Source organism: Corythoichthys intestinalis, chromosome 3, assembly GCF_030265065.1.
Source record: "Corythoichthys intestinalis isolate RoL2023-P3 chromosome 3, ASM3026506v1, whole genome shotgun sequence".
NCBI lineage: Eukaryota > Metazoa > Chordata > Actinopteri > Syngnathiformes > Syngnathidae > Corythoichthys > Corythoichthys intestinalis.
The window spans coordinates 13,827,608-13,842,509 of record NC_080397.1 but is presented as its reverse complement, the minus strand read 5'-3'; the positions used below and the strand labels follow the sequence as shown (position 1 = coordinate 13,842,509).

At 38.7% G+C, this 14,902-nt stretch overlaps 1 protein-coding gene across 5 annotated transcripts in view; it reads right to left on the bottom strand.

Moving 5' to 3' along the window:
- kiaa0825 (KIAA0825 ortholog) overlaps positions 1 to 14,902 on the bottom strand; it is a 306,720-nt gene that overhangs the window by 187,454 nt on the left and 104,364 nt on the right. For 4 of the 5 annotated variants that reach the window (XM_057831003.1, XM_057831007.1, XM_057831005.1 and 1 more), the window contains 4 exons: positions 7,858 to 8,037; positions 3,460 to 3,675; positions 3,078 to 3,388; positions 90 to 196 (listed from right to left, as the gene is read on the bottom strand). In XM_057831003.1, the coding sequence (XP_057686986.1) occupies positions 90 to 196; positions 3,078 to 3,388; positions 3,460 to 3,675; positions 7,858 to 8,037 (814 nt within the window). The remainder of the gene's footprint in view (positions 1 to 89; positions 197 to 3,077; positions 3,389 to 3,459; positions 3,676 to 7,857; positions 8,038 to 14,902) is intronic. The other variant, XM_057831004.1, reaches the window with a different exon arrangement.

Here is a 14,902-nt window from a genome sequence, read left to right as displayed (position 1 = left end):
TCCTGCATGCATGAACACGTTCACATTAGAGAACATTAATGCCATTTTGACCTTGACCTGTGTGTTAATACCTCCAGTTGACCCCTCACCTGTTTATGCAGAGTTTGCGGGCCTTTTGCAGCTGCATGTTCATCCACTTTGGTCTCTTTTCCTCGAGAGCCTGCAGCACTTTGTGCACTGTGGCTTTGGGAACACCCTGTCGTATGCAAGGGAAACACACAGGGCTCAGTTGTTATGTCAAGCTTAATAATAATAACATGCGTGATCATAAAAGCAATGGCGTTATTTTAATTTTATACTTTTTTGTCAGGTTGGTAATTCAATAAGCTCATTGGCTGCCATTAACAGGGCACACAGTCAAATTTATTTCAACTGGAGGGCTGGCAGGAAACGATCATCAGTGATTCCTGATCAATGCGCTATGAGAGAAGCAGATATGCCGGACCAACCTGTTTCGGTGTGTCTGCACATTTTGCAACATTTTTCTACAAGTGGTTAAACATAATAATAAATTGGGGAGACTCTAGTACAGATAACGCTTAATGGTTGGAATCCATTGTGGCCTGAACGGGGGATCACTGCCATTTGTATTATTTTCTCAAGGCATCTTATTTTTTTCCTCAGATGATTTGTTTCATTACATTTCTTTTGGTAAAGTTTAGATCAGCGGATTTTTTTCATTCATATTCCTTTATTTTAATATGCATTTAAAATTAGAATTTTTATACAATACAGTCCTGTTTAGCTGCTTAGACATGACTAATAGGAATCTGAGTGTCCTTATGGTCTGAATAGTTTTAATGTATCAGATGGGAGTTCTATATACTCCCATTGTGGTTGTGGACAGAAAGGAAGGAAGGAAGCAGACAGAAGATAAGAAAAGACAACAACAATAAATCGAGTATTACATATTATATATGCTACCAATAAACATAGTGGTGCTATCGTTGGCTAATTATATTTACCTGTGGCCACCATGTGGAGGGCCTGATAACAGAGGAGGAAGGGGAGGGATGGTGAGTCAAAAGGAGATGTGATTAGGCGGGGTAGAGGAGATGAGGTGGGTAACCAAGTATTTGTAGATTACTGTAAATTTGGATATGATGACATCTTGTCCTATGCTACATGATCGCTAATCCTGGCACAGACAATCTTTCTCTACTTTAGTGTGTCTAATTGCACATAGTCATGCCTGAATAGTGATAGTCCTGTAGAAAACGGAAGTGCTGCGCGGGGGGGATGCCCCATGTACCGGTGTTCTGTCGAGTTGGGCTCTCTGTCGAATTGATATTCAAAGCGCTACTGAGCATGCGCATGGGAACCACTCACCCCCAATGGTTATCACAGGTCATATGTGTGTCGAGTTAATCTACCATTTTGACTAAGACATCACTGCTGTTGTTCTTGCTGCAAGTGAGTAATATTTTTAAAGTATATTAATTTTATAGTGCCATTTGACCACTAACCTCCGTAAGCAATTACACATGCATAGATTAATTAAAATACTTATCAAAGTAGAATATCATTTCAAGGAATTTTAAGCCTGCTAAAAAAAATGCTACTTCTAGTGACTGCATGAAAGGGGACGCGCCACCAACACCCACGCCTGCTCCCACCACCAACTAGCCACTGTCGCAACCCCACAACCGATGCAGCACATCGCCAGACCCCCACGGCCTAATAGGCCCACCCAGAGGGTGCGACACCCTGCCGCCCCGCCGGCAATCCGCGCCGGGGCCCAAGGAGGATGCCAAGGTAGAAAAGTGAGAGGAAGTCAGAAGCAGGAGAACGTCGAGAGGCAGAAGCAGGAGAACGTCGAGAGGCCGCCGCAGGGCGGCACGGGACCAGAGCAGCAAATGAAAGCCTAGATCAGACATGTCCAAAGTCCGGCCCGGGGGCCAAATGCGGCCCTTGGTCAAATTTCATCCGGCCCCCAGCCTCTGTCATAAAATCAATAACGTCTGGCCCACAGACAGACTAAATAAATCGGTCAGCAGTACTGCTACCAGCATATGAAGTAGCTTACACACTAAATGCTGCTCCTCAATTACCCACTAAAAGGCAGCAGGACTCTAAGCAACATTACCCCCTGTGACTCTTTACTCCCAATTTTCTAAAATGGCGACAATCAACAAAAAAAAAAGAAAGTTGACTGCGACGGCAGATGCTTAAAAAATAGGTGGAAATTGGACTATTTCTTCACTAAACACGCAACAACTGTGTCTGCTTCATTTGCAAAGAGACAGTCGCTGTTTTTAAAGAATTCAATGTGAGGTGATATTACCAAACAGGACACGCTGACATGTACAAGATTACAGGAAAGATACGTAGCGAGAAATTGAAGCAACTTGAAGCTAGTTTAATTTTAAAGCAGCAGTATTTCACAAGAGCCCGAGAGTCGAAAGAGAACGCCACAAAGGCTAGTTGCGAGATTGTTGAAATTATTAATTAAAAAATAATAAAGAAAACATGACACATGGAATGGCTTGCTAATATTTGCTTAAATATATTGTTCTACGTAGAGAACATCAGCCAAGGTCGGCCCCCCACATTGTTACCACACCAAATTTGCCCCCCTTTGCAAAAGGTTTGGATACCCCTGGCCTAGACGAAGAGGAAACCCCGCCCCAAGAGCCCTGCCATATCGAAAAGTGTGGGACCCACCTACCGCCCTATTACTGTTATTATTACTGTTGTGATTGTATAACGGGTACTCTTGTACAGTTATTTATTGTTTAATAGAATAATAGTATTTCACATTTAATTGCAAATTGTATGTTTTTGAAGCCCTTTGGATTTTTTGGGATGATTTAAGGCTATATACATTAATAAACTTGACAGCCAGTGAGTTAATACAGGTTTGCCACAATGTGCCCCTAATCACCAAGCAAACTCGCAAAGCAGCGAGCAAAATATGGCCTCGTGAATTAAATAACCATTAGCAATACCTATCGCAGAGACTACCACTTTCCCTTTAGAATTGACTAGCCCTGAACAACCATCATTAAGTATAGAGTAATGATATATTACCCGCTCCTGTGTAAAGAAGAAGCTCATTATGAATCAATTATTCACACCTTTACCTTCTGTTGAATCCCCATTGAAGCCTGCAGACATTCAGCCAACAGGACCAAGCGGTCCTTGGCCTGACAGTTCAGGGCCAGCCCGCTGATTTCTTCAAGTGTGCATGGATGCCCGAGACTGTGTATAAGGCAGTTGAAAAGGGACCACAGCAACAAGCCCATTGAGCGCAGATGCCGGTCGTGCTGCGAAAGGTGCTTTTCTGCCACTTGGAAAAGATATCGGATAGGAAGGGGCAAGGACGCTACCACCAGCGGCAGGTGAGTGAAAATGAAGGACACGGCCTGAATGAGGAGCGATATCACAGCTGTGGGGAGAATTTAGACGTGTGATATTTAATTAGTAATGACTTAAAAACTAGCGCTATCTTTTGCTTACTCTTAGAAGAAGCAGCCACACTCCCGTGTGCTTCCATTGGGGTGTAATTCCAGCTTTTGGGCAGTTTAGCCAGGATGCTTTTTGGAATATCTCTTGCTCCCTCTGGGGCCTGCCAGTCTGTTACCATGGTAACCAGGTGTGTCAAGAGGGTGTCAGTGGATTTGGTGACAATTACTCGGATAAGGTCGACCACGATGGGCACTTCCTGTGTTGTTTCTGAGGAAAGAAAAGGAATGGGCAACATATTTAGGGTTAATTAACTCTACAGTTACAGAACTGGAAGGGCTCTCAGTGTTTTAGTGACACTAATGGCGATAAACGTCTAATCCAGTTTAATTGGGAGGAGATGGCAGCGATCGGGTCGCTGACATGAGACTTAAGTCACAATTGTAATTTGTCTAAATGTTTTAAATATAGCTTTTATTTTGCGCAAAACTGTCATGGAAACACAGGTTGTGATACAGACTTCAATGACCTTGCCAAAAAAAAAAAAAAGTCAAAAATATCCTTTTTCTATTTGTCGTACACACATTTTATGAACTACAACAACCAGTACACCAAACTTGACAGTAATTTTATTCTGAAGGGAAAAAAAAAAATACTTCAAGTTCGAGTCGGGCAGTTTACCAAAAATTTACCGTTGTTAAGGTACCCAGTGCCAGAGGCAGCAAAACTACCCCAAAACATCACTGGACCCCCACGATGTTTGACTATAGGCACTGTGTTCTTTTCTTTGTAGGCCTCATTCTTTTTCCTGCCACAGGGTGCCTTGACAATGTACAAGGAGTCATGAAATATGGAGACGATCAAAATGTTTTGGGCCGGAATGTAGGGTGTAGTATCAGAAAACTGGGTCTCCGTCAGAGGTCATGGGTGTTCCAATAGGACAATGATCCAAAAAGTACAACAAATAGCACCAAGAAATGGTTGGAGAGAAGGTGCTGGAGAATTCTGAGGTGGCCATTGATGAGTAAGGATCTAAATCATATTGAACAATTTGGAGAGATCTCAAAATTGCTGTTGCAAGAAGGTACCCTTCGAATCATAGAGATATGGAACAGTTCGCATAAGAAGAGTGGTCCAAAATTCCCTCTGAGAGGTGTACAAAACTTGTTGATGGTCATAGGAAGCGATTGCTTTCTGTTATTTCCTCCAAATATTGAGGTGAGGGTGCCAACAATTTTGTCCGGCCTATTTTAGAGTTATGTCTAAAATTGTGTCAATTTTTACTTTTTTCCTCAGCTGTTTTGTGTTTTTTCAATGCACATTCAAGAAATAAACAAATTCATACCGAAAACATTTTTAATTGCTTTAATTTATGTGAGAAATTCTGTATTTTCTGGAAAAATTCTAGGGAGTGCCGACAATTTCGTCCATGACTGTATGTGTGTGTGTGTGTGACTTCTTTGATAGCTTTTACAATGGATCAGCTCTATAATCATCCATTCATACAATCAACCATGAGTGTAGCCTATACTATACAGTTTAATGGCAACAGCAATTTTTTTTGTATGTGCTTGCTTTATTCTATGTCATTACTGCCGTTATAAAATCTTAAATGTTTTATCTTAAATGTTTCATTGGCATAAGAGTTAGAGCAGTATAGCTTAATGTGTGCATAAGTGTGTATAAGTGTGTCTGAAATACAAATGCTCATATAAAAAAAAAAAAAAAAAAAAAAAAAAAAAAAAAAAAATGGCATTAGGAACTTGAAGTAAATACATGTGTTGAGTGATCATGTCACAGCAGCTATTAACAATAAGTTGTCTGATACTCGGTCCTCTGTATGAAGTGCACTGTTGAAGCCCCTCTTGCTGTAAGTCATTGGCGTTACAATGACATTTTTGCACAGTGGCCATACCAGTATTTACAGTACAATGTTGTACATTGTTCAAGTCATACAAGCCATTATAAATTTTTATACTTGAATGATTATTGTTTAAAAGATATTTTTATATACTTAACATTTACACTGAATGGGCAATTGTTAAATATGTTAAATTGAAAGCTGGTATTCAATGAGAAACTGCTCATTTTTATTTCATGCATTTATTCAGATTTTCAAATTATTTAACAGTCCACTTGGGCGAATTTATCGTTATCGAAGTAAATCTGCACAATTTACCGTGATAATCACTGAAGGCCATATCGCCCAGCCCTACTTCAAGTATGGTGCAACATAGCTATAGATTTGTTAAAATTATGACCGCAACAATATATACTACCACAAGTAAACATATTCATATATATATATATATATATATATATATATATATATATATATATATCTTTTTCTCTCTCGAAATTTATCATCTTCAAAATTTCACCCCAGGGCTTACTTCCCCCATGGTCTCACACAGCAATGGCATTACTAGAATTGTGAGTCCATTGGGACGGTCCACTTCCTTATTATGTCACAACTTTACTTTGGACATAAATGTCAAATCTAGGGATTAGATTGCTGATATATTCAGCTAAAACGTCTGTAATAAAGCAAGTAATAACCGCTCACATTCAGATGTTTTCAATCAATTTCAGTGTCCCGACGGTGAAAGTCTTAGTACCCTCTCAAGGTGCCGTACAGTACGTCTTCCAATGCTCTGCCCTTTCATATCCGGCCCATATTGATAGCCGCGAAGCCACTGCGTGAAGTTGTATGGCGGCCATAAATTTCCCATAGCAGCCGCCGTAGAAGCAAAGGCTACGGGACAGATAAAGTATGCCGGCAGTATTGGAAGTGCCGTGAAATCTTATGGGACGTCTAACAAATGTGCGACCTCAGACCTACAGAAAAAGACTGGAGCGGAACACAAAATGATATAGCTGTTTGACGAGGCGCCGCGTTAAGGCAGGTGAGACCGAGACCTATTTTTCAAAGTCACTTGATTTTGCAAAGCTTGCTCTTGGATCGACTTGTGTATTGATTGGACTGCACTTGCAGCTGAGGTGACTGATATAAGTAGGATTCGTGCGTCTGACCTGTAACATGACTGTGGCAATGGACAAATCTGTCAATGTGGATTTAAAACATTGGCTGCAATACATTTGAACTGGGAGAGGCTGGCAGTGAATAAACTGTGCCAGCCCTCCCAGTCGAAATGGATTGGATGTCTATTGTCGTCAACGGCAGTGAAACGTGACAGTAGCTTTGCATGTAATGTAAAAGCTTACATCTATAACAATATAATATAATTCCCAACCTAAGTGACCAGATATCAACAGGAAGTGACCCGATATCTACGGGAATTAGGGCAAAATGATATAAGAAAAAAATAACATTGCAACTTTTTGGGGATTTGTGATGTATATTTTCATCAGATGACTTGATTGGCTCTGTTTGGGAAGACTTTGGTTAACACTGTATTTCATACTTCAACAGCAGCAACAATATTAAACATATTTCAAACAAAAATATAAAAGAGCAGGTGTTCCATACAGCCTAGTACACACTAAGACGCACTTTGACAGTCTCAATCGCACGTCCTGCGAGGGGACTATTGTGCATGCGCACATCTCGATGGCAATGTTCAAACGATACTGTATATTATGCAGGCCTAACCGGAAGTGACCCTGGAATGCCTCAAAATCAACAGGAAGGGATCCAATATGAACAGGAAGTGAACCTGAAAAGATCCCAATTCAACAGGAAGTCACCCGATATCTACAGGAAGTCCGAGATGCCTCAAAATCAACAGGTAGTTATTACCCGTTATACCAACAAACACAGCAAAGCATTGCATTTTCTTGTTCACTTAGGTGTCTGAAATTTTAAATTACAGGAGGCCCTGTCCGCTATTTAAATTTGTGTGGTCCACGAAAGTAAATATGCTTTGACTTCATGTTTCTTACTTAAATAGAATTTAAATAAATATATATATATAAATATATATATTGTCCTTGAAATTATTTACTGTTTTAGTATTTATTTTTCTAAGTTAATAATATTGTTTAAAAAAACAATACACAGAAAACTTTACTCTTTTTACTATTTTCCTTTTTTAATGTATCAGCAAAACACACATTGAAAAAAATATTTAAAAAAAAAAAATCCAATTTAGAGGCCCAAAAAAGGGAATTTGGTCAATGTTTTGGTCAACAATGTCGCTAATTCAATTATTATAGTTATCTATTCATTTAATAACTAATTACTGTCAATTAGTCCTCGGAAGGGAACCAGAACTACCATGTAGACGTGACAAAGATGATTTTACCACCCGTTTTAAACGATATGGTCAAGTCCATCAGTCTTTTTACACAGGCTACATAGTAAAGTGCAGCTTTTATGGAGAGCGGTACCTTTAGAAAAGGCATGTAGAATTATTCACGTAGCGATAATAAAGACAGGACCTTGTGAAGTAATGTCATTCACTTGATTCAATTAGCTTGCAGCTATTTTACCTGCCATTGTATAGAGATGTTCCCACACATGCACGCTCTCCAAATATGGTTGAAGAACCAGAGTTAAGGCATCGGGGATGTCATTTAGGCAGGTAAAAATGTTGAAAAGTGCGATGATGAAGGCGTCTCGTGCCTTACGATCCAGTGAAGATATGTTGAGTTGGCTTTCCTGGCAGAAATCTGAAATAGGTCAATGAGATGAAGAGAGGGTGAACAGAAATACTACACAGAAAAGTAAAATAAAATTCTAAGGTAAAAGTTATGCATTCAGTTCTGTTTTTCTATATGTTTGTATTCTATATAACTCAAGAACGAAGAAAGGGATTATGATTAAACTCACAGGATATGTTTGTAATGTGAAACAAAAGAGGTGATGAAATTTGGAAGTCAGTGAGGTCAAAGGTCAAAGAGGTAAGTAAATAAATATTTTGTCAACGGATTAACCTATTTGCAGGATAGGTGAAATGAGTAGCCGAAAATGGGTCAAGTGTCTCAGAGATCAGAAAGATGGCGAGGCTTTAAATTGGAAACTATTGACGTCAATGGTCGCCAATGAGTTCATGTCTTTGTAAAGTTATTATTATTATTTTTTTTTTTAATAACAAAAATAAATGTTTTTTTTTTTTTTATCATTTCTTGTATTTTTAATGCAGACATATTTTTTAAAAAGACTTTGCCGATCCACTTTACATGTGTTTTGTGAACAACTGTGTGGGGGAAAAATGGAGCAGGAGATCAAGTGGCGGATCGGTGTGGCGTCTGCATTGATGCGAACTCTGTATCGGTCCGACGTGGAAAAGAAAGCGCTAAACTGAAAAGTGAAGCGCTCTATTTACCAGTTGAGCTATGTTCCCACCCTCACCTATGGTCATGAGCTGTGTGCCGATTACCAGTTTCAATGGAATAAAACGTGGTATGAAAACGTCATGGTTTTAAAACCGCATAAAAATTCCGTTGTACCATCCCTACGGTATTAGCTATTTTTCATGTCTCAAAAATGCAGGGAAAAATCCCTCGCTTGCAACTAAGAGGCTCCCCACCGGTTGTTGCTCAGTGTCATTGAGTCATTTGTGCTACACGATGGCTGGAGGAGGTGAAACTCCTGAACTTTTACCCCCTCGAAGAAAACTGAATCGCTGGTATGGGAATACTTCGGCTACAGAAAAGTTAGAGGAGGAAGGCCAACAGACTTGTAAGACATGTTTGCAGAGGCTGGTTGCCGAGGAGGCAATATCTCCAATATGATTTTGCATTTATACAAAATTAAAGGTTAGTAAACACTGTCATGAACGTTTTCCACCAACTACGAGAGTTAACTCCAGCGTGTTTAGTGTGTCTAGCGGTGGTAAAACGTGTTTTATTCTCTGGCGTCAAGAAAGACTGTGTATAATGTACACGTTGATACGAGTCATACACAAATGCGTTAGATGGAAAATAATTAGATTATTTTGTAATAATGTTGAGCTGCGGTTGTGTGTTTTGGCTCACCTAAAGGACTGCATTAATTTTAATTTCATATATTTTAGTTATCTTTTTTTATTTTTCAATTTATTTTAACGCAACATTATAATTATGTTCCAATTTGCTAGAATGTTTTGAAAAGTAAAAAGTGTTAATTTTTTATGTTTTTTTTTTTTTTTAACTCATATCTCAAACACATTTTAGAGCTGTAATTGCAATACCGTGAAACCGTGATATTTTGGTTTAAGGTCATCATACTATCAGAATCTCATACTGGCACCATGCCTACTCATGACCAAAAGAACAAGATCTCGGAAATAAGCGGACAGAATGAGTTTCCTCCGCAGGGTGTCCGAGGTTTCCCTTAGAGATAGGTTGACAAGTTCGGTCAACTGGGAGGGCCTGGAGTCGAGCAGATGCTCCTCCGTATCGAGAGGATCCAGATGAGGTGGCTCGGGCATCTGATTAGGATAATTCCCGGACGCCTCCCTGGTGAAGTGTTTCGGGCATGTCACACTGGAAGCAGGCCGCGGGGCTGACCCAGGACACCTGGGCCTTGGAATGCCTTGGGATCCCCCTGGAAGAACTGGATGAAGTGGCTGGGGAGAGGGAAGTCTGGGCTTCCCTGTTGAATCAGCTTCCCCTGCAACCCTGCCCTATGATAAGCTGGAGAAATTGGATGCACTGACGTTTAAAAAAATGCTCATTGTATGTATCATACAAATAGCATTTAGATATTATTTTTCCTTTTTTCCAGGAAAAAAAAAATAACACTGGAAAATGTCAGTGCTCATTCTGACACGTGTTAACAGAATGGCCGAACAAAAGGCATTGTGAATTACTAGGAAAGGAAGAAAAAACTCACATCTGTGTTCGATGGTGATGAGCGTGAAAAAAAAAAAAAAATCTGATTTCAAAGCCCCCTGGCTGTGGGATGTGCAGCACATGGAGATGGGAAGTGAAAGGGAAAAGGTTTTGACAGGGTGTCCTTGTGGGGGCAGACGTCTAAGCACGGAGCTGACGGAGGTATGTGTGTGTAAAACTCCTATAGATGTCTATATGCCTCACAGATATTGTGCGTGTTAAATTGACAGGGGCTGCTGAGGAGAGGCTCGTTGCTCCAGAGGTGGCTGACATCCAGCGGTCTGTCAGAGATGACAGCTATTTGAATAGTGTGTGAAACACTGCAGTCAAAAGTCTCATGAGATTTTAGTCGGATTTCACACAAAAAGCACTGTAGTTAGATGAAAAGTGGTGTACTTTTTGGGTTACATCAGTCCTTCCCAATTATTTTCTGTTACGCCCAACCCCCTAGGGAGACATAAACGTTTCGCACCCCCCAACTCTCTGCCGCGACTGTAAATAGTATCATTTGTCTATAAAATGATTATTGTTATAATTACACCTCTGCATAACATTGTGTCATTTTTAATATTAAAGAAATAAAAGTAATATAGCTTAACTTACAGTACAACTTTATTTACATTGTTTTGTTTGTAACAGAAAAGACGTAAAGCACATCAAATTGCCTGAAATTAAACATGTAACATCTAAACTTAAAATACACTCAAGGTACATTTTTTTTGACCGTTTGATACTGAAAATGAAATAAAATCAATAAATAATAATAATTCAAATCGATTAGCAACATTCACTTATGAGGACAATATACCAAACAATTTGACTGAAAAAAACAAAAATTCACTGAACAAAAACGACTGTCTTTGAATTCGTTTTAATTTTTGCTGTAGGCAGTATCGGCTCATTTGCTATTATGTGGGATTTTCCTGCTCTGAGCAACCTGATCTGCCACCTTATATAATGCTAACAGTGCTCGCTGGTTTACTGATGTAATACTGACACTGTGGGATGATTGTTGGCAATATTCAGCACATTTTTGCTAGGAAAAAAAAAAAAATCAAGCGGCTTATCAATGTGATTGGGGTCTAATGTCTTTAAGTGACATCCTAATTGATTTGGCTTCCTGCTGTCCGCTGCAACATTTTTAGACACAGTAAACATACTGGTCTTTTCTAGTCTCCCACTGTATTAAAAGTCAAACCCAAAAAACAGTAAAACCCAAACGCTGCATGTGCTTCGTCGTATTTCCTCGTCTTAGCTCTTCATATCTCCGGTGCTCTTTGCTGTGTGCTTGTTTGGTTAGAAAATACTGCACACACTCTCAAAATGAGAGCACTACTTCCACCCACTGAATGGATGTGAAATTACACTTTATTCTAGTACGGCAAAAAAGCAGGTTTCCGAGGTCACGTGCACCACCCCCGGCATTGCTCTGCGTCCCCGCTAGGTGGAGCGTGCCCCATTGTTGGAGAAGTACTGGGTTATGTGAATATATTTCAATCTACCTGCCTTCTATTCCTCTTGTGCTTATCTCTATTGCTGATTTCAATGGTTATTAGTAGTAGTAGTTTTTGCTTTATTTTTATTTTTGTTTTATTTTTATTTATTTATTTTTAATCTGTGATTAAATGCAATCTTTTGTCTTGGTTTTTACGTTGTGTTGATTTAAATGTGATTTTTATGGTCTTCATGTGATGTAAAGCACTTTGAATCGCCTTGTGTTGAATTGTGCTATATAAATAAATTTGCCTTGCCTTGCCTTGCCTCAAAAGTAAATCATTTGCTTTGAGTTCATGGTACTCTCTAAAATAATATTCAAATAAAACTCATAAATTTAAGCAATATTCCAGACGTAGTATAAATGACCTTAATGTGAAAGGTTTTCTCTGATAATGAGTAAAATAAGTTTTACTGTTAAAAATTTTTTTTTTTTTTTTTTAAATGACACTGCGTGCGAGCAAAGCCATTGACAAACATGACGTCCTATGTGTACAGCATATAAAATGTAAAAAGCAGGCACGCACTCCTCATAGTTTCTGTATCTGCTCAATTTGTCATGGCCCTTCTCCGTCTGGGACTGACGAAGCCTGCTTCACTTTCTGAGTCTATTAAAGCTTGTTTCTCCAATAGCCGCATATACTAAAGTGGCGAGCCAATGCATGAGTAGGCAGGACGACCTGAGATGCTCGCATTTGATTCGCGAAGGTAACACTGGGATTTAAAAATGCCTATCAAAGACTATTTTGCCTATTATCAGGAAATAATTGCTATTGTTTATATTTTTTCTTCACTATTATATGTTGAAAAAAAAATGAAATTACGTGTCTGTACACTATATCAGAGGAGATTCCTACTGCGAGAATGCACACAATCAAGTTATTGTCTGAGTCTTCTTAAAGACTACAAAAATTAGAGAATGCCCCCCCTCTTTTTTTTTTTTTTTACCCTTTTTTATTTTTTAGATGAATACATGTTTCATAATTTATAATATAAAGAGAGCAGGGGCGGAACGTAGGGGTGTGCTGGGGGTGCGACCGGGCCTGGTTTGGGGGTGTAAAGTGGGCGTGGTTGGGCAAGGGGAGGGCCAAAAAAAATGTAAGATGATGTGCGGAGCTGTAATATAGTGATTTAAGTGTTAAAATATCTCTGTCAGCTCCCCATGCTTGGGCGGTTGTCCGGAGGGGCCAGCCAAAAAACTTACCACTTACAACCCCCACACGCACCCGACAGACACCGGACGCCCGTAAATAATTGTCCAATAGCACCTCCCACCCCCCTGTTAGACGATCCACTCAGGGGGTCCCGTTTATGCTCATCGCACCCGGGCCCAGTTCACATTAGTTACTCCAGTGAAACACACTTTTGCTTTTGTATTTTTTTTTTTTTTTTTTTTAAATTAAAAGACAGAAAAGATATAGAGAGAATATTTATTTATTTCATTTAAGTTTATTTTAATTAAAAGTGTAAATATGTAAATAAAATTACACACAAAAAAACTAAATAAAAATTAAAATCAATGAAAGAATATTTACCGTTTTAAATTTAAACCAAAATGAAATAGGAGCTTTACTCTTTTCCCCTTTTGTCCCCTGTTTTCTTTTAATTACAAAACACAAATAAATAAAAGAAATGAAAATGCAGACCATAGAAGACAATAATTACTATTAAGAAACTAAAATAGGGATTTGGGCAGTTTTAATGCCAATCTTTTCTAGAAACGATTCATCGAGTATCAAAATAGTTGTCACTTAGTAAATAAATAATGGCCCTCCGAAGGAAACCATCAGCTGCCACCCCTCCTAGTCAAAATTGATTAGACGTCTATCACATGCACCAGATGATGATCACTTTTCTTGGGTAAATCATGCTAAATGTAAGTTACATTGCACGGTTAATGAATATTCAGTTTGAAGCAACATCTCCATTCAAAATCCAAATGAGAAATGATTTCCTCTCTGATGTCATTCACTTTTTCCCTCTCTTGCACAATCATACATCTAACACACTTTAAAGTAGTGAACCAAGCTGACCTATAATTAGTCTATTAGGTGGGTTATGCCACTATCTTGTTCTCTGCCTGTCTGGTAATTGGTCCTCAAGGAGAAAGTGTTTTAGTGATGTGACCGTGACGGTCCGTGGAAACAGGATTGAGAAAGAAGCAGGTTGTCTGATTATGGCGCAATAAAAGTTAGCACCATTGCTGCTATAATTTAATTTTTTGTAGTCGTCATTGTAGTTTTCTATTATGCAGGGGTGAAAGTGGGCGGGAACGGTCAGGAACGCAGCTCCGGTATAAAATTCAGAGCTGAAACGCAGTTCCGGTATAAGATTCAGGGCCGGAACACTGTTCCGGTATACAGTGCTTTGATTCCGAAAATATGACTGCAACTGTCAAAACGCTTTGTAAAAAAAAAAAAAATAATAATAATAATAATACAAAGCTGCCACACATGCATTTCATCTCCAAGAAGAAAACAATCTCCCAACATCAGATTTACATACACAAGTGTTAACAACAAGCATAATAAAGTACTTGTGTAGGGTAATCCATTTCCACCGATATTTATTATTTATTTTATTCCACGGACGGCATGGAGGTTTCCCAAGCTGCTGCAGTTGTCTGAGTCTGACGATGACGAGTCACGTCAATGTGCAAATGCACGCAGCAAAGCAAAACGCCTGGACTCATTTATCCGTTCAATTGGCTGACATACTGACATGTGATCACCAGAGATAGTTAGCTCTGATTGGTTCAAATATGCAAGTTTTCTAAAACAGCAGAAAAAAAAAAAAAAAAAAAAAAAGGCAATACAACAGAAAATGGATCACATCTTTAAGAGCAAGGAAAGAGTTAAGGTTGCTTATTTATCATATTTAGTTTTATTTGCTCTGATGGGGAGGTTCAGAACATTTTAGCTGTCAATGTGGACTTTGGACTTATATTTGTTCATTTATGTTAAGCTACTTATTAATTTCCTAATAATTAAAAAAGTCAGTGTTTGCACGATCTTTAAAATATATTCAATTTCCCTCTGCATAATATAAGTCATTTGTAATTATTTTTCTGAATGTATGTTACTTATACCTTTATTATTAAAAAACGCAACAAAAAGTAAATGTTTACATTATCTTCAATTTTAATATACATCCTATGTTCTTAAGTAGTTAAAATTGAGATTTGGCATTTAGTATGTGAGGAAATGAGGGAAAATAAAAATTAGTA